The sequence below is a fragment of the Aythya ferina genome (assembly GCF_964211825.1).
Source record: "Aythya ferina genome assembly, chromosome: 1".
NCBI classification, from domain to species: domain Eukaryota; kingdom Metazoa; phylum Chordata; class Aves; order Anseriformes; family Anatidae; genus Aythya; species Aythya ferina.
In genome coordinates this window covers 17,727,309-17,747,792 of record NC_140296.1, presented here as the reverse complement: position 1 = coordinate 17,747,792, position 20,484 = coordinate 17,727,309, and the positions used below count along the sequence as shown (strand labels likewise).

The 20,484-nt window shown below is 37.5% G+C and overlaps 1 protein-coding gene across 1 annotated transcript in view; it reads right to left on the bottom strand.

Annotated features, from left to right (window-relative positions):
* DDX10 (DEAD-box helicase 10) overlaps window positions 1–20,484 on the bottom strand; it is a 183,823-nt gene that overhangs the window by 60,212 nt on the left and 103,127 nt on the right. The window contains exons 14-15 of the mRNA XM_084505482.1: window positions 18,696–18,809; window positions 16,318–16,479 (exon numbers count right to left, since the gene is read on the bottom strand). Coding sequence (XP_084361608.1) covers window positions 16,318–16,479; window positions 18,696–18,809 — 276 coding nt within the window. The remainder of the gene's footprint in view (window positions 1–16,317; window positions 16,480–18,695; window positions 18,810–20,484) is intronic.

Below are 20,484 nucleotides of genomic sequence, written 5' to 3'. Positions count from 1 at the left end.
TCCTCATTTCTATTGCTAGGAAGAAATATGGGCACATGCAGAACACACATGGACAGCATACTGTAAGACAGTTGTAATAATGTAATCAAATGTGGCAAAGTTTAACCAAACAATCTGATCTTGATTTGTTTCCTGTCAATAGATTCTGTTCATCTATGGATGTGCCTGTAGCTATCTGTATCTACTCGGTGTCTAACATTGGTTTTCATAGACAGGAAAAAAAGAAAGTTACACAAAGTCTGGGTTTTCTTGGAATATTTAACACAGACCACAATACCAGATTTTATCACTGCCCTATCAAGCTATAAATCATAACTTGTAAAAATAGCACATAATTTAGAGACAAAAAAAAAATCCTAGCATAGGAAAACAAAAGGCTGTTTCAACGTATGAATACTTCATTATACATGCTACTGGCTGACTATCTGTACAGCAAAACTTCACATCATAGCACCACAAGGTTGTCAGATAAAGCTTTAAAACATCACAGTTTGATTAAATGCTCTGGTCTAAAATAGTGAAGTCAATTACGCGTGTTTTATTTTGCATTTATATTGAATTGTAGCTCCCTTTTGCACCTATATAGCATCTTCTTTACAGTTTAGAGCTAGCTATGTGCTTTTGGGGCTATCAACATTGAGCACGAGAAAGAAGTTTAACCAAAAATCAGTGAAATAATTTGCTGCAACTTAACTTGGCCCCTTCGGATGCAAACCAAGCAATCTCACATTAAAAGACAAGGGTAAGAATATCCTTTTATTATCTGAGATCAGCAACATGATGGATTTTGAACAGCTGCTAAATACAGATTATGAAGACATTTGCAGAACAGTTGGGACACATCAAGGACCACAGGTTCATGGACTTATGAAACAGGTGAGGAGATGGGATCAATGTTCCTGACTAGCACAACATAGGACTGAATTAACTTCTACTACAATTTGTATCCTGGTTTAAAAAGAGCACTATCTAGATACTAAAAACCTTTCACTGAAGGACAGTACACCATAGTCACTCAAAACTAGCTGCTGTTTCTAATCTGGTCTATTTATCTTGGATCCCTCGGGATTCCATTCCAGTGCCCAGCCACCCTCTTGGTAAAGGACTTTTTCCTAACAACCAGCCTATGATTTTATTATATATTTATCCAGCTGCATGCTAGACATTTTGTCCAGAAGGATTCTGTGGGAAACAGTATCAAAAGCTTTACTGAATTCTGAAAAGATTACATTAACTGACCCTGGTCAACTAGGCAATTAAGTTCAGGACTTTCCCCTCATGAACCCCTGTTGGCTGCTACCAATGACTGCTTTTATCTTTCAAGTGTTTTCCAGTAACTCCCAGAATAATCTTCTCCATCTTCTTTTAACAGGCCCTGATGCGAGACTGGCAGGCCTGTAATAACCAGAGTCTTCCTTCTTGCCTTTCTTAAAAATTGGAACAGCATTTGTCAGCTTCAAGTTGACTGGGACCTCTCCAGACTCCCAAGAAAAGTAATTGAGAGAGGTCTTGTGATGATATCAGCCAGCTCTCAAGTATTATCCCTGGGATGAATCCCATCAGGCCCCATAGACTTACATGCATCCAGATGGAGCAGCAAATACTGCACAAGTTCAGGGTTGGCTGAGGATCATGCCAGAAGAATCCCACTGCAATAGTTCACATCAACCTGATCAGCTAGAACATGCAACCGAATCTTTCTCTAAGGGAAGAGCTCAATCCTAAAAATATGTTCCAAATTTCTCATTCCTAGAAATCTATATTCATGCCTGTCTTAAAACACAACTTTATTTGTTCAAGCACAGCTTAGCAGGAAAGCCTTCTTCCATTTCACCGTAAAATAATCTTGAAATAGCACACTACAAAGAACAAATCTCATGGTCCCACTAGAAGCATCTACTTAATCAGGAGTCACTGATTTGGGATGTTGCAGTTGCTGAAGTTTTAGTCCCTTTAATTTGCACAACGTTAATTGTATTAAATCTAACTTACTAATCAAAACATTTAAGTGAAAAGCTTGCAGAAAAATCAGTATATTCCATAATTTATTTACCAAACCAGATTCCGTTCTGACAAAAATAAACATACATACGCATTTCACCACACCTCCTTTCCACAAAACCACACTCATTATGGATACTCCTTTCATTTAGTTCATCGTTAAGGCAAACTTAAGCCAGTCATTCTATTATTCTGCTGTAGATTACCAGCAGGCTAAGTTACCAACTTATTATCCTTAAAAGTATTATCATGGTAGTTCTCAAATCCTCCCAGAACTCTCCTGCTGTTTCAAGACCCTTTTTAAACCAACGTTAATGGTATTACGCAGCTCAGAGACCTTCTTTATCAGCTTTTAAAAACTTTCTGCAAAGTATCATTCTTTTCCCCCAGTTACACATCAAGTTAATGAGGATGGTTAATAATCTCAGTGATTACAGGAATGAAAAGCTTTAATCATCATCATGTAGTTTGACTATATCATTTGGCATTCCACTAAACAAAAAGCAGTTACAGCTACTGCACCCTTCTACCTTTTCTGCATGAGAACTGGCAACTGCTCTGCCTAACCAGCAGCCAAAACCATGGATATAAAACTGCTTCTGTTTCTAATATATGGAAAAGTTAGAATATTAGCTCTGCAACTGACTTTTCAATTTTTCCTCTTTCACAGTTGGATTTTAAAACAAAAATTCATACCCTTTTTACTTCTCCCTCAAGACACTAACACATTTATTAAAAGACGAAACTCTAACATTCCCATTCTGTGTTCTTAAGTTGAGGCAAAAAAGGAACGAATAATAACAGCCCTCTCTATATGGTGAGGTTAGGAATATGTGAAAGATACACATAAACTCTGTTTATATGGATCAGCCTTAGTTTTAGGATATACAAACAAACAAAAAATTGCACTTTTGAAAGCTGAAAGTACTTTTTTTTTTGTCTCTCACAGAAAGCCCCTTTTTCTTTGACTCTCTTATTTGTACAGTTAATTGAGAGTTCATTTTATTTTGTCCAGAGGTTTAACAGCAACATTAAAAAAATACACAGTTTATTGTCACTTGTTATTAACAGATTTATTTGACATAGTTCAACAAGGCCAAGTGCAAGGTCCTACACCTGGGATGGGACAAACTCAAGAACAAATACAGGCTGGGCAGAGAATGGATTGAGAGCATCCATGACGAGAAGGACCTGAGGGTGCTGGTGGATGAAAAGCTTGACATGAGCTGGCAACGTGTGCTTGCAGCCCAGAAAGCCACTCATATCCTGGGCTGCATCAAAAGCAGCGAGGCCAGCTGGGTGAGGGAGGGGATTCTCCCCCTCTGCTCTGCTCTTGTGAGAACCCACCTGGAGCCCTGCGTTCAGCTCTGGGGCCCCCAGCACAAGGAGGATGTGGAAGTATTAGAACAAGTCCAGAGGAGGGCCACAAAGATGATCAGAGGGCTGGAGCAGCTCTCCTGTGAAGACCGGCTGAGGGAGCTGGGGTTGTTCAGCCTGGGGAAGAGAAGGCTCCAGGGAGACCTTACAGCGGCCTGCCAGTACCTCAAGAGGGCTACAGGAAAGCTGGGGGGGGGACTCTTTGTCAGGGGGTGGAGTGATAGGACAAGGGGTAACAGCTTCAAACTAATAGAGAGCAGGTTCAGATCAGATATTTGGAAGAAAGTCTTTATTTAGATGGTGGTGAGGCCCTGGCACAGCCTGCCCAGAGAAGCTGTGGATGCCCCATCCCTGGAGGTGCTCAAGGCCAGGTTGGATGGGGCTTTGGGCAACCTGGGCTGGCAGGAGGTGTCCCTGCCCATGGCAGGGGGTTGGAATTAGACAAGTCTTTAAGGTCCCTTCCAACTCAAACCTCCCTATAATACTATCACATAAGTGTTTTTTTTCTTTCAGCTCTTCAATTTCTAAACAGCATCTGCGTGGTTTTTGCTTTTTGTTTTGTTTTACAATAAATGTCTCCTTTTTCTTCAGGAATTTCTACGTAGCTAATAACTTGGATTTACTTGAAATATATTCGTGGTTTTGGTGATGGACAGCAGTTTTACCAGCCTTAAATTTCACTGACCTCTTCTATTTGCTTACCCATAGGCATGAAATAGTCTCACTCGATACAAGTAATGCATCATTCCATATTTAGCCCTGTGAGCATTATAATAGCCTAGGGCAAACGTATTTCCTATAAAAATTTCATGTTCATCTGAGTCTGAAGCTGTTGTTTTTCTTTTTTGTTTCTTTGGTTTGTTTTTAAATGCTAAAGAACTCCTGCCGGGTTTGATCAAAACTTTTAACGCTGCATTTTTAATAATCGATGCTTTACCTGCTGGTGCCATATTTTGGAGCTACCAATCTATCACATTTAACAGCTGAGGCCATGGTGTACAGTTCTCACAATTGGTCAGGGTTTGAAACAAGTCACTCTTTTGCCTGAAAAATTCTGGTTGTCATTTACTAATAAGGCCTTGCTAGTTGATACCAGTACCAGATATCATCTCTCCATATCTACTCTATTTTTGTAAGACACAGAGATTCCAGAGTCAGCTGTACTACACAAAATACACACACAGCTGTTCAAAAATTCACAGCATCTCTTATATACTGGCATCATCGTATTCAAAAGCTGGTTTCCACCCAGATTTTAAAGCGCAGATGTGCTCTGAAAAGTGACATAATAAATAGCGCTGTGGTATCCCACATTTGTCTTCTCCCAGATTTCACACCAGGTCTGTGCTGCTTACACACAAAAGGTGTTTTTTTTTCCAACTGCTCAGCTTGCAAGCAACTTGGGATCTGAAAATCCTGCTCTACTAAACACGCCACTAGCCCATAAAGCAAGATTAATCTTCTAGTTACACAGTCAGCATGCACATGAGCCAACATAGAAAAAAACGATGCCATCCTCCACAGTGGTTCTGTTCTGCACAGGTAGACAGAATAAAAACTAGAAATTAGTGACAGCTATTTATTATTTTTAATAACTTAAAAATCAACAGAATGGGGGATGGCTGAATACACAGAGTAAGAAAATTCCATTTCAGCAGTCACTTTTTTAGCCATTGCTACATTTTATTAACTTTTGTATTTGGTATATTTTATGTCTTTAAGTATGTATTTTAATACCTGTTTTCTAATAAAAATTAGCAAATCATCTACGTGCAAGCAGTGGTCCAACTACCAAATGAAAAGAATGTTCCCAGATGAAAGATCAAATTGAATAGATGTTGAACATTATTTTCAACCAAGGGAAAAAGTATAAATTAGGTTAAAAAATGGTCACCTCTGAATAAACAGATTTTAATGTCTTCAAATTAAAAAATAAAGTTTTTATGACTTTGGTGATTGATTTTTCTTTTAATTTGTTAACATGTGGTTTTAGACATCTATTAAGCAATCCCTTTAAGTAAAAAAACTATATGAAGATAACAATGTAAACCCCATCCATGGACCTGATGCTTATTTAATAGGTAGAGAAAATGAAACACACAGGTTTAGTATGACCTGTTTAAAACAACATAGTGAAAGTGTGAAAGTGCATCATCAAAAGCATGTGAAAGATGGCCCGATGACAAAACGACAATCTTAAACATTAAGAAAGCATTAGAAAAGATCTTAAACGTAACTGAAGAAAGGTATCTTCAGTTAACAGAAGAAAAAACAAACTAGAAGAAATCGACCCTTACAGGGCATAGTTAGAACAAAACCAAAATGGGAAACCAGTTGAAAAAAAAAAATCAAAATGATTCCTTTCTCATCTAACATCTGAACACATCGAACATGTTTCTAGGGCAGGTTTTGTTGTTTTTTTTAACAAGTTGCTAAGTAATTTCAATAGGCCATCTGTTTTGAACATATGTATACTTAACACATGTATACAAATATACACATACAGTTTGTTTCTAACAAATAGCTTTGCAAAATTAACAAATAGGAAAGAGATGTTACATTCTGATAATTAAAATACAGAGGTAGTCCAGTAACATTCTTTCTTTTTTGGGCAAATTGGAATCTGAGCCAAATTCTGAACCTACAGAAACGAATGGGATTCTTTCAAATGAATACACAGACACTTCCATCAAAACCTATGTATATTCATATACAAACATAAATGTGTAGGGGTAAAGGTAACCTTCATTCAACTTAAAATACGCTTTCAGAATAATTATATCAGGGATTAAGCTAGTTAATGGTGCTTAAAATTAACATTTAACATCGCAAACAGAAAACTTAAGGACAAATTCAATGGGAGTTGCACTGCAAAAAATGCCAGGACTTTATAGAGAATAAAGTCTGATCGAGATGAATACTTTCTAATTCTTCAACTACTTTGTTTTGCAGGAATTATACCTTTTAAGACTGGAAATTCATAATCTAGATGGGTCACAGACTGAGCTGCCTTAACTCATACACCATCCTGACAGGAGGCAGAAAGCCCAGAGCTCCCTGTGCCTGCTCATGCAGATACAGGCACCAGCAGTACCCGAGTGCTGAGCAAACAAAGGGTGCAGCTCCCATCAGACGATGCTAGTTTGCCTCTAGGATCCAGGAAAGGCAGAGGCTGGCATTCTGTGCAGTCGTGCCATTACGTCCTTCCCTGACAAGATGATGGCTGCAACCCCACCTCAGCTGAAGTTAATGTAAGCTTGCACTTCTTCAGCCTCCCCCCACCTTCCACTTGCAAATTCCTGCTTACGGGTGGTACTGGCATTCATCTGCTCAGGGCATACTCAAACCACTTACTCTGTTACTTCATTTCCTTCTTTTCCACATCAATAAGATGAGGCCAGGAACTCTGATTTTGCTGGAAAACTCTAGAAAATATTCAAGGGCACTTCAAGTTTTAAGTGCAGCCCATCCAGCTTTTGAAGTGAAGAGAAAAAAAAAAGCAAGCAATGAGCAAGCTGCTGCCTCCGCCAGCAAGGCCAAACGGATCCTGGTGCTGACTGAAAAAGGATGTCTGTCAACCCACCTGTCAGTGCCGTACCCCTTATCTTAATAGCTCTGCACTTGGGCTATAACAGCAGCATTGCCTGCATACAATAGCTATGAAAGTGCTTTCTAATGAAGTAATACTCTCTTGATTTATTTTACACATTTCCCCATCTCTAATACTTCTCTTTGCAGCTGAGCTAAACGCTCCTCTCAGCTGCTACCTGCTTTCCTTTATGTCCTGCTCCCGCACTGGCACACTCCTTACAGGAGGGAACAGTACCAGCCCCACACAGCACCACAGTGAGCCAACTGAACAAATACACCCAAAGCTGAGAAATTTCACCTCACAGTGAAGGACTGGTTCAAGTGCTTTACTTAATAAAGAGTACCTTTTTTTCACTTTCAGATTATTTCCTTTGAAATAGGATGCAATCTCTCCCCAGAACTAAAGTATTGATAAATTTCCAGCTACAAATACTATTTTTCATGTTTGTTTGTTTGTTAATCTTCCAGCATACGGTTTGTGTTGCCTAACATCTATTTATTTCTTTATCAACTGGACATGATTTCTTTTGTTTATCATGAATAAAAATGAGAAAAAGAAAATCCCTGGAGGGTCTGTTCTGCTTCTTGAACTGTAATAGATCACTGAGTACAGTGAATAACAAGTATTTTTAGTATTATTTTTATAAAATTATAAACCAAATATGTTTAATCATAAATTTTCTGTCATCGATGGAAATCATTTGCAAAAGCAGGTCAGGGTCTGGAGAGACAAGGCCCAGAGCTCCACATGGAGGGGTCCAAAGGAAGGGGCAGGTTTGAGGAGCTCCCCCAGAAAAACTCTTTCACCTGGGCCATGGCTGGGGCTGCAGTCAGAAGACAAAGGCTATAGTTTTAATTGGAAGTAAACCTAAGGAGTGCAGTATGGTGCGAGGTACATAATGGAAAAATAACCACTATAAATACCAGCTGACATTTTAACTGATTTGAGCTGATCATTCTTCTCCTGATGGTTAAAATCACCATCATTACTGCTTTTAAAATTAAATCCGCAGTTTAATGCTAACCTTCAGCTAATTTAGGTTGTAAAGAAAAAGAAATTTTCCTCCATGACTAAACTTCCATCTTGTTTTCAAGTTTAAAAATTGTCAACAACAGGATGACACGCAAGGTGCCCCTTCCACTGTGCCAATTCCAGTCACACAGATTTTCAGTCATGGTTAGGTGACCACAGATATCCAAGTACTCTCTCAGAATATGCTCAATATACTGTATAACTACACTATCTTTTCTGCCCCTAAATGCATCCAGACATCTTCATGTTTTTTTATGCAGCAGCTCAAAACTCGGTACTGTGGCTGTTACATCAAGCCACTACGATTCCTATTTTTCTTCCTTGGAGGAAGCATCAATTCCAGATTCTGAAGAACTATATGTGAATTGATAGAAAATTAATTAAATTTATCTCTCCCCTACTCTCCTTCGTTCATATATATACAACCATAAAGTCACAGAATGACAGAAAGGTTTGGGTTGGAAGGGACCTCAAAGCCCACCCATTTCCACCCCCCTGCCACGGGCAGGGACACCTCCCATCAGCCCAGGTTGCCCAAAGCCCCATCCAGCCTGGCCTTGAGCACCTCCAGGGATGGGGCATCCACAGCTTCTCTGGGCAGCCTGTGCCAGGGCCTCACCACCCTCATTGTGAAAGACGTCTTCCTTATATCCAGTCTAAAACTTTACTCATTTGGTTTAAAACCATTGTCCCGTGTCCTGTTCCTTCAGGCTCTGGTAAAAAAACACTCTATCTTTCTTATAAGCCCCTTTTCTATGCATGCATTGTATGTGCATGTCTTTGGAGTACATGCCCAGCCAGGTCCATAACCTGACAGCACAGCAGCCTTCACCTAAGAGGGACCACAAAAGAAACCTCTTGGTGTTGGGAGTCCCCAAGATTTCAATTTCCTTACCAGTCTGCACCCTTACATTTTCAAGAATTAATTTTAAACAGGAAGTTATTGAATAAATTCACTGGGATAAGCACGCTCTTCCTGAAGCTCCACGATTTTTATTAGATAAAAGTCTTTCCATAAGGTATGCCTTGTACCTTGCAATACCAGTCCCCTGAAGATGGCCTGAGCTTATTTGCTACTAATGCCACCCAAATCAGGGAAAACATTACTTTTAGCCATCTTCTCATGTTGATCACACTAAGTTCACAGCATTTACTTGCTGGAAAATTAGGTAAAAAGCAAGGCTCCTGTTCATTTTTCCTTCAGCACCTATTTTGCTGAGCTTGGGTTAGCAGAAAGAGAGGTTATTAAAAAGCAAGATGAATCCCTCTCTGCCACTATTTTCTTCCTAACAACAGTGCATTTTCAGCTGAAAACTTGAAAAATGGAGTGTTAAAACATGTTCTGAATACTTTATTCGCTTCTCCCTTTATTGTTGTTTATAACATTTTACACATTTCAAAAGAGCTCAAATTCATACCTCTCGCTGCGATGCCATTAAATACCCATTAATGCAGAATTCTTTTCACAGCGTCTTGATCAGTGTTACTGCCCTTTCCCATGTGGTCAACTGCTAAGATTTACTTTGCTTCCAAAATTTCAATAAGCATTAATTACGTTACAATTATACTTCAGATTTTTATTTATTTTTATCCATCACATTTTCAATTTCTCCCCGTTTGCAAAGGAAGGGGAGGGTAACAGAATGTGAGACTCATGAAGGAAACCTAATTATAGCGTAGATGCTTTGCAAGTTTCCACACGCCTTAAGGCACTGCAACACACATCTCATCTAATCCAAGCATCTCATGAATGCACCAAAACATATTTCTGATCACACTGCAAACTGTACTCATTTAGAAGACATTCACAAATGGATTTACAAGCTATGGCCTGTGGATGCCTTCTGGCCTGTGGATGACTACGTCTGCTAATCATCAGAAATGATTCTGTGAAAAAAAGTTCCTATTAAGCTGACAGGCCATATTCACCTTAAAAAAAAAAAAATAATAATCTCATGGAAGTTTTGATTTTAAGAAGCTCCAATTTCCCCCTGCAAGTTCTTCCATTGTCAAGATCATACTGAAGAAATGATAAGGAGAGGGATTTTAAATGGAAAATGGCCTATAAAATGACAGGCTTTTTGCTTTTTTAAATAAAAAGCAGTGTTTTTGTAAATCTACTCACTTATAATCTAAATCAAAATATGAACCCACGTGTAGGACATACATGTAATAGAACTTGCTGAAACAACCCACACTTGCACAGCATTCCATAAATTGTTTGCTATTCACCCTTTTAAAGCCAATGAAGAGACCTCAGGGACTAGCGCACGTGCCATTGCAGAGAACTTTCTGATTACTGAGGCACCTAGTCATGGAGCAGACTGCTGCACTTGGGTTATACAACACCAAAATGTATTTGGTTTCAGGTGGTATCCTCACATATCTACATGACATTTTAAATAGATTTAAAATGTTTCAGAAATTGTTTCAAAGGAAGAAATGAAAACTGCCAAACATACGAAGCAGGAAACTACACCACCAGCATCACACATAGCAGGAAGGAAAGGAATTAGGAGGAAATATGAATCAAGACATGAACATACGAAACTTGCTGAAGAGCAGGAACAGAAGTTATGATATTCAATGGATCTGAAGCAAAAACCGAGAGGAAAAAAGTCAGTAAGCAAGGCAGAAGACCAAGAAATGGAGCTGCCATACCTGCTGCTAGAAAAGATGCCAACTGGACAATAAAAAGATCCTTAGCAGTCTGCTTGCAGGATAGAAATGAAAACAAAGACAGGAATGAAATAATGATTGCTACTGCAGAAAGTAAAGGTCAAATGACAGAGTTTGTGCTATATTGTGATATATTTTGGCTGACAGTGCAGCGGCATACAGAGGAGTTTAAGAGAAGGAATGACAGTCACGAGTGATGGATTTAAGACTCTGTATACAAGGGACTGCTGAATGCCAGTGAGAGAATGGGCAGGAAGGGATGAAAGTGTGAGACTGACATCTGTATTTTCTCCATGAAAAAAAATAAATAAATAAATAAAATAAAATAAAATAAAATAAAATCTTAAGCAAAGTGGAAGTTGTAGGAAGAACACAGCATGAGAAATGGAGGAAATCCACTGGAAAGCAAAAAAGCATAGAAACACCTGAGCCTAAATTACTTTATTGTATGTATTTTTTAAAGAGCTTTGATTCTGTTACATGTTCCAGCTTTAATATATGCCACGAGCAAAATGAAATATGTCGTTCAGTTAACAGTGGAGAGGTGGAAGGGGAGAACCAGAGTTACTCAGTTTTCTCATTGCTTTCCTAAATCGTCTTTTCTGTTGTTCCACGGACTTATTAGCAAGCCATCATTCTCCACATTCTCCAAATATTCTTTCCAGGTTTTATTTAGCAAGCTGTCACATGTATAATTCAGAGTAATCCCCCAGCAGTGGGCTTACTATGATGTCTTATTCCAGTAAATTTTTTCCCCATTCCACAACCGGCTATATTATTGCTGGAGAATTAATTTCTACTCTGTTTGGAGAGCTTTTATTTATTTATTTTTAATGGTTCTGCCTCTCAACCACAAGAAAAACACTGAGCATTGCTAAGTACAATATGTGAAATAAATCTCTCCTAAATTGTAATTCCCTCGATCAGCATTGCCACATTTCTCTTGTGATCATCTTTTTATGTTACCTAATTGGCATCACTGGGCACTTGCACTGCTCATTTTCAGACCTACTATCTTCAATATGCCAATAAATGAAGAATATAGCAGATTTAAATTTTGCTTTTTAGTATTTTTTTTGATAAATGTTAGAAAGCACAGAGAAACAAATGCACTATTTATTGTACTAGATTAGCATGAACAAGATACAGTCTTCAGACTGCATCCAGTAGGTTAGGTATAATGTAACCAAACCTACTGCTTATACAAGGAAGACCTAGCACTAAGGGTTTCTTTTCAGCAGGAGTACTTATGGATGTGCATATGTATGCTACATCTTCAAGTTTCATAAAGAAAATTTATAGGAAACAAAATTATTATTCCACCAAGGTGTCTTCTAACACATCACGTCCTAATAATATATCTGAAATGGAGACTCAAGATGCGCTCTCAAGTTTTTCACACATAGTCAACACAGGTCATTACACCACGATACAGAAACAGATCTTTATAGCCAGAATTTTTGTATTAAGAATAATCTATTTTAAAACACACACTTTTTTTTTTTCCTCTGGTCAACTACAGCTGTGTAATAGATTAAAACTAACAGTAATTTTTAAAAGTATTTTCATTCTGGTAACTTCCTTGATATATTTAAATAAATTTGTTGACTTTCAATAGTCAAAGTTATGGAACAGACATGAGCTGGTCACACATGGTATGCCTAAATACTTGCAGTCACTTCTACTGCACACACCTAAGTCCCAAGACACTTTGTTGTGTTCTCATTACAAAGGATAAATGTTGACACATTTTTACACTATCCAACAGTAGGAATTTCAGACTTACCAACTGAGCTTTTGCAGTACAGTGATTGTAACTTCCGTGTTACCCTGCATCACAGACTGCATGGGAGCTCTCTAACCTGAATTTAATGGTTACAAGACTAAATCCATTAAAAAGCAACCTGAGGATGTATTAACCATGTGTCCCAACACAGTCCCATCCAAGTCAAGGCTTAAAGATACATCCATTTGGATTCAGTACTTTTCAATTAATTATCTGCTCACCACCTACAAGTGCTTCTGCATTTAGTTCTCCAGAAGCACTCAGCAGCTCGCACTGTGCCTCAGGAGGGGCAACTACCATTAACTGTGCCTTATAGGCAAGAAGATGTAGGCAGAGAGGTAAGCGACTTGCTTAAGGGCTTACCATCAGCTAGTACCACAATAACACGCCAGAATTCCTGTCTTTTGGTACAGTTTTTAACCTACTAGATTGTGCTGTTTCTGTATTTCTCGTTATGCAGACAGGGCTGCATACACAACTTCAGTAACATGAACTTCAAATAAATCTAAATTTAGCTGCTAATGAAGTGCTCCCTAAGGACCATACTTACCACCAGGTTTGAGACCAAAAACGTACGCAGATGCCTCCATGTATAAATTCACGCAAGAAAATAAATCTGCTGTTCAATGTCTCCTCTAGATTATAGCACAGAAACTCTTCTCTCAATGACACATGAAGGGGCACTAAGACATCCCCACCTTCCCAAAGTAAAGGAAAAAAAAGATAAAGTCTCCAGGTCTTTTTGTTGCTTCCACATCCTTTGTTCATAACACACCTGAATCTCTATTAGGTTTCCTCCCCTCCCTCCAAGTGAGGCTTCAAAATAGCACGTGCAGCCAGTCCATCAGGCTCACACACACACACACAAACTTCTAATAGCAAATTCAGACAATGATCGGGCTCCTGTCCAGCACAGCCACAATACATGTATTCAACAATTCTTCTTCCTTAACATCACTGAGATCACAGTCAGAGGTTCAGACTCAGCCAAGTCTCTCCTGTTTACTGATTGTTACCTTTTGTGAAGGGAAACCTTATGAGGTGGGTATTTTTAGATACCACTGGGTAGTCGATGTGAGAGTAGCCACATAATTCCTTTTTACTGTCAGGCAGTTCAAATTTTAAATAATGAGGTTTCCCTTGGCCCAGTCTTAAACACCCTCCACTAATCCTGTCTGCTCCCTAGCATTTTTTTTGGTAACGCAGGCCTGACAACTTGCCCCACTGGCAGTTCCAAAAAATATCAGATACAAACCAATGGCTGAAATTGGGTACCCTAAAACGCAGTCATATGCAATACTAGTTTATGATCTCTGAAGTATGCCAAAGACCTTCCCCCTGTCGTGTAAATTAACTAATTATACATTACACATTTTCCGTTCAAAGAAAAAAAAAATGAGTAATATCTGCCCGACATGATAACAATGTTACTTCCTCAGGAGTCACTGGAAGAGTAGCTCTTCTGATCACTAGACAAGCTTAAAATGACCTAAGAGGAACAAGATACCATTTGCTTCTGCTCACATCACAGAAAATGTAAGGATTTGACATATTCTCCTAACTATTACTACTAAAACTCTTTCCTAAGCAGCAACAGCTCACTGTCAGCTGTCCCAGACATAAAGCATGTCTTAGTAACTACATAGTTACTATATGATATAGTAACAAAAACATTAAATCCATGCTACTTTACCTTATAAAAGGTCGATTAATTTCTATTGAAAATGAATTAGTATCTCAAACTTGATTGCATTCTAAAGTGAGGGTTGAAGATCATCTTCAACCACAAGGTTAGTGAGACAGTGGGAAAGCAAAGGGAACCCTAAAATCCCTACCAAAGGGAACCCTAAAATCCCATTTCCTGTCCCTTCTGTCCGTCCTTTCAGTTTCATCTCCTTTAAATATGGGAAAGTGAAAAATTAGGATTCTAAAAAAATTTTAAGACCACTTCAAAAATTAAATGACAATCGGGAAACTGAATGCTACGTCACATACAAAGAATTTACCATAAGGAACACTTTCACCTCCAATTGTTATGCCAAAAAATAAAAAATCTGAATGTGCATGCAATGCCTGAAGGCAGTAAGGCAGCACTTAAAACTACAGATGTATTTCACAGTCCCTCAATCAAAAGCCTTTTTTAAAATATATTTTTCTTTTTGTTACACTACCATTTTTTTCTCTTCCTTAAGGATAAAAATTAGTTGTAATGCGAAAAACACTCATGCAGTAAGGCAGGCTACAAGAAATACGACACTTTTCACAATTACAAAAAATTATAAATAGTTATGATGTGGCATGTTCTGTTCATTTTGTTTGTCTGGCTTTCAGAAAGATGCATTCTCTCATCATTGCGTCTCAACAGGTGAAATACTGTGTTGTTTTTTTTTAAATGCAAGTAAACATCTGAGCAATGTTATTTGTTCTCCTTGTCATTATAAAGGCAAAGATGTGTTAACAGACCAGCTGATGAAGTATTTAATCATTACAGTCTCTTATCAAACAACAGCATCACTGAAAGTATATGAATTTGAGAGTAAATAGCAGATTGATCGTGAAGTCATACATTAGTCTCTTCTTCCCTATTCATTAAATTGCATCTTTGAAATCTAATACCATTATTTCCTACAAAATTGACTATGATTTCACCTGTATGATAGAGAATAGATGATATCTTTGCAGCTACCCTCAAATGCAACACTTCACTAATGAAAAACAAGGTGAGATTTTCACGGTCCTCAAATCATTATTACAGGATTACAGGGGTAGACTTTCAGATTAAGTGTGTGAAGTATGCTTTGACTTCAGCTGGAACACTTCTGTGCCTAAATGTAACTTGAAGATTTCATAAATCCTCTCTGAATTATTTTGTTTAAATACAAACCTTAACAGACACTAGAACATCCAGCATCAATCACTAGCAATTAGTGGATAAAGTCAAACTGAATATAGTCAGCATTTGCAGAGCAGAGCAATAAAACACTTCATAATGCTTTGGAAATCAGGAGCTTTGAGTATAAAGTAGGCCTTTAATCGCATGTGGTTCTAGGATCTCGCATTTATTCATGACCAGGAGAAATCCAAACCTTTCTCACAATGTCTAACAGAACAGCACTGAGCACTGAAGACATCCAGTGGTCTTCCATACATGACAAGGTCAGAAAATTCTGCTTTGGTCAATGACAAATAATCCAGAAGCAGTTTGCAAAAATACGGTATGTGATTTAAAGGTTTTTAAATGCCAGTGTTTTGTGTTTGTTGTTTTTTTTTTTTTTAATGCCCAACTACAGTTACTAAAGTTTCCAAATTAAATCCAATATTATATGACACTGTTTGAATAAATCACGAAAATAAATCCAAGAGCCTTAATAATGCTGATGTAAGAAGTCAGCACTTTTGCATATCTGAAATTTATTACTGAATGTTGAGCTCACAGTAGTCTAGAGACATTTCTGAGATTTTTTAATTCCCCTTTTCCCTGAACACTTTTAAAGAAAAAAAAAATTCTTTTTTGTCAAGCAAACACTTCCACTGAACACTGGCTTATATTAAGAAAAAAAAAAAAAAAAAGAAAAAAATGTTCCCACTAAACTCTTACAAGATTTTTATGTTGTAAATAAAGACACGTTGTTATCAACAACTGGTGTTGTATATGGCTTTATGTTATCCAGCTACTTACAATGTCAGAACAATCTTTCTGTGTCCTCTGTAGCCTTGAAAACACTGATGAATTTAAATGAACTGGCACTGCACTTACTGTGCAATACGTTTAAGTATTTTCCCTCACTGAGTAATCTATATCACAGTACCTATTTCTGCACTTCAACAACTGAGGAAGAAATCAACTTACCCTGTGTTTTTCCTTAATTTTCTTCCTATATTCTTCTTTGTCAAATTTGTCTTCTTCCTGCAGTATCTCTTTCACTTTATCTAAGTTGATACCACCGGCATCATCATCTTCATCTGCTTCTGCCACACCGGATTTTTGCACAGGTGGCCACTGCTGCACTAACTGGATTATAGGTAAGAAAAACAATGGTTAGAAATGTTTTTGAACATCAAAGTTTTTATGTCCTAAGTAGTCCAACACATTACTTTTTTCTGGACTAAATAAAAAGGCCATTTGCAAAGAAAAAAATATTTTGAACAATACAAACTCAGATACCTTACTCACATTCAGTCAAAAATAAGTATTTAAAAATAAAGTCTTCATTATACCATGTTACTATTTAATAGATTCACTTGAACTTTTTTCCCTTTGCCTAATGGCATAAATAATTTATAACCATGTTAGTCATTTGGAGAGAAAAAATGGTATTTGCTTTCAAGAAACGATTCTCCAAAATCACACAGAACAAAATGCCAGTAAATTTACACAGTACACTTTCACGTAAATTATCAACATTCCAATATTGATAGTTCTCCAAAGGGAGAGAAAAATCAGTTAAAACTTCATCACAGAGCACATGAATAACCCTAACTGCAGGTCTGTGTTTTGGGAGGAAGCAAGGAGGATAGACATGAAGGTTTATTTTAGTTATTATATGAATACTGCACTGGAAATGTTTTAAGATTCAAGTTTATGTGGATGACATGCTGAACGCGTCCAACATCACTTAAATAACTGAAGCTCTAAACTGAAGACAAAGACTACATATTAACAAAAAAACAGCCCCACCTATCTCATGATATGAGAGCTTATACTTAATGAGCCAATATGTTAGCCAAATCATTCCTGCAGATGGACTGACACAGTAGTAACTCCTAAAAATAAGCTATGTGATAGAAAATACTGAATGTCTTTCAGATAGTTGTAAAAAGAGGGACAAATGTAAAACCATGTTTAGGACTCTAATGCACGTAGGGTGTTAATCAGTTGGATCCTGGTTATCCCAACCAAGTGTTACCACGTGCTTTCTTAACATGGACTTTTTCTACTTGTATTTGCTAGAAAATTACATTTCTTAAAGGTGATTTATTTTAAACAGAAGCATGTGGAGGGGAACAGTAAAACTTGAAAGTACAGTTTTATACAGCCCAGCAAAAAAGCAAGAACAGATGCAAAGTTTCTTAACTTAAACAAGTCAAGCATCTTCTCTACTGTTACACTTTTCTAAATACAGTTCTTCTGCTAAGTTTTGCTCCGCATCCTATTTGCTTCATTGTATGGACACATGAAGCATTTGCGCATATATTTTGAGATGAGACAACTACTTTTGAATATCTAAAAATATCTAATTGAGTATCTATTGAATATCTAAATCTAATCTAGTATCTATTCTAGTATCTAAAAATATTTAAATCATTTCCAGTCGATGGGGCAACCTCTAAAACCTTTTAAATATTGTTTAATGACAGTAATTAAATGACTATACCCCCTTCATCCGCAATACAAAATCCTTTTATTTTATTTGGTCACAAAAGCAAATGAACTACTTGTAAAGGTGACCTCTCTTTCAGTTTATGCCTTACAGAAATTAATCTAGAGTTTAAAAAAAAAATAAACAAAAAAAACATTACTTTCTTCTTAGTGCTGGAAATGGAAAAACAATGTACACATCTGAAGCTGTGAAATCAAATGTTAGGAAAGTTTATGGAGCATGGAGGCTTGCTCCTGAGGTTATCACCACAATGAAATCCTACAGTGACTAGCAATCCACAGTAGTTCCTTGCTGTATAAAATCAATACATTGCTATTAAAAGATCCAATTAAATTACTGGCCGATTTCAATGCACTGCTGCATCAGCACCAGTAGGCAGAAATTTGGTACTCCCTTAGGCTTTCTAATAACATTTTCCATCTAGAAATATCTAACATTGGAAAGAAAACCAGGAACTTCCTCTAATTCCAATAAGTTAACTCAACTTTGGAGAGCTCTGGCAACTACCTATAGGAAAATAGCATTACCTACCTGTAAGTAAAAAATAGGTTCTCTGTTCCACCTGAAACTGAGGATAATAGGCAGGGAAGGAGTACAGATAGCTAAGTGTAATAACATCTCATCCAAATAACTTAAAAATACAAATGTAAAACAAGGGCAGTACTCAGCATTCCTCTTTTCCTCTGTGGAATAGAACATAAATGGAAGCTGAACAGTTTAGCAAAACATAAACCAATTATAGGAACCACACACTTCTGAAAAGCTTTTTTTTTTTAATGTACTTTTTTCTTCACAGAAACTACAAATTCAGTTCTCACCAAAATACAGTTATTCTGAATTATCTTACCTCTCCCTCTTCAGTAAAAACTATTCTTGTGTTGACTTTAAATTTCTTCTTCAAGATTTTTTTGGCTTCTTGTGTTCTGGTTGCTTTTTTCTTCATCTTTGAATTTGATGCATTCTGTATAAAAGAAGAAATGAGATTTCTTTGTTTTTTTTGGTTTTTTTTTGGGTGGGGGCATAGAACATATGTTTTCAATTTTCTAAATTCAATTTAGGCATTAAAATGTAATTGCTAAAACATATGAATGCAAGACTGATGCCAGCTGCACATTACCTAGTAGACATTTTTCTTAAACTTGTTTTTTGTAAGCTTGTTCTATCATGACAAACTCAATAATTGTTAAAAATTCAGCATCCCTAAATCCTACCAGCAGTGGGATGTCAGACTCATGCAAATCTCATGAACCTTTTTGGAACAATGACACTAAATTCATCAGCATATGCTGTCAGCTGGTAAGCCTCGCCATACAAGAAATCCAGTATAACTGACTGAAGCCATTAGCCACAACTGATAGATCACTTTCATCCCACTTGTCCTCAGGTGATGAAAGTAACTCACACCAGCCTGTTTCTGCATCAATGAAAGGTAGAGAAGGCCATGCAAGAACCTTTCTATTTCGTAACTCCTGTTCTGCACTGAGGTGGGATTGCAAGGCACAACGGTGCTAGGAGATGTTTAACAAACTTAGCATTTAACAAAATTTAGAACCATAAACGCTACTAGCCTCACAGGAGAAAGTTTTAAGTGCTGAAGCTACCAGGGAAACTAAAAGACTGAAATCCACAGATATTAATATTGTTTAGGATAGCAGTTATTCCCTCCTTGCTATCACCAAGAAACCAAAACTGACCAGAAAAAGCAAATAAGATCAGCAAAACAGTATCCCTGTGTAAAACACCCTCATCCTGAAATTATGTTAATTCTTTGTAAGTGCAATCTTGCTGTAGGAAAGGAGAGGAGAAAGAGGTTGCTCCTATTTTCTACAGAGATCGAGGATTTACCTAGAGTATTTTTGGATATTGGAAGTAGTTTGTGACTGTGGGACAAGCATTTCAATTAATTTATTTTCCATTGCATTTTACAGAAGTAGTGTCAAGCCCACAGATGGTCCACAGAGGTTTGAGAGAGGAAGAGATAGCAAAAGCTATTCTGCTGGAATATGCGCAGACTCCTTAGGAGAAGGCTTGTCATAATCCTGCAAAGATTGCAATGCTCCAATACCCAGGAAAAAGTGACAGCCTGCAAACCAGCCTAAACTTCTGATAAATAGCAGAAAGTGGTCAAAACAGCCAGACAGAAAAAAGGAAAAGCCAAGCCTCTTTATTACTATTATTATCATTATTATTATGGTCATTTTAATCGGTTTTGTATTCTACACCAAATCTACTATAAAGGGGAGCAAAAAAAAATTCAGAAAGTCAGTGTCGTTGTGGTCAGTACACTAATGCACTGAAATATGAGCTACAGAAGAGAAAAATTACAGTCTTCCTAACAGGAAAGATGGTTTGTGACAGCAACTGAGCTGTGTTATCAAGTAATGACCATATCTATTATAGAAAATAGTAACTGTAGCAGCACTCACGATCTCAGTATTGTCACAGGAGCTTTGTTGCACTGTTGCTGGGTCTTACACACACCTTTAGTAGCTCAGGAAGCCGTGCTATTTCTTCACTCCTGTTGCTTATCCCATAAGCACAAAATGTTGAGAGTCCACAAAAGCACAAAGCCCTTACCTCAGCGTGTCAACTCATTAGTACAACGATGGGAATTGTCCAGGGGAAGAATTTAAAGA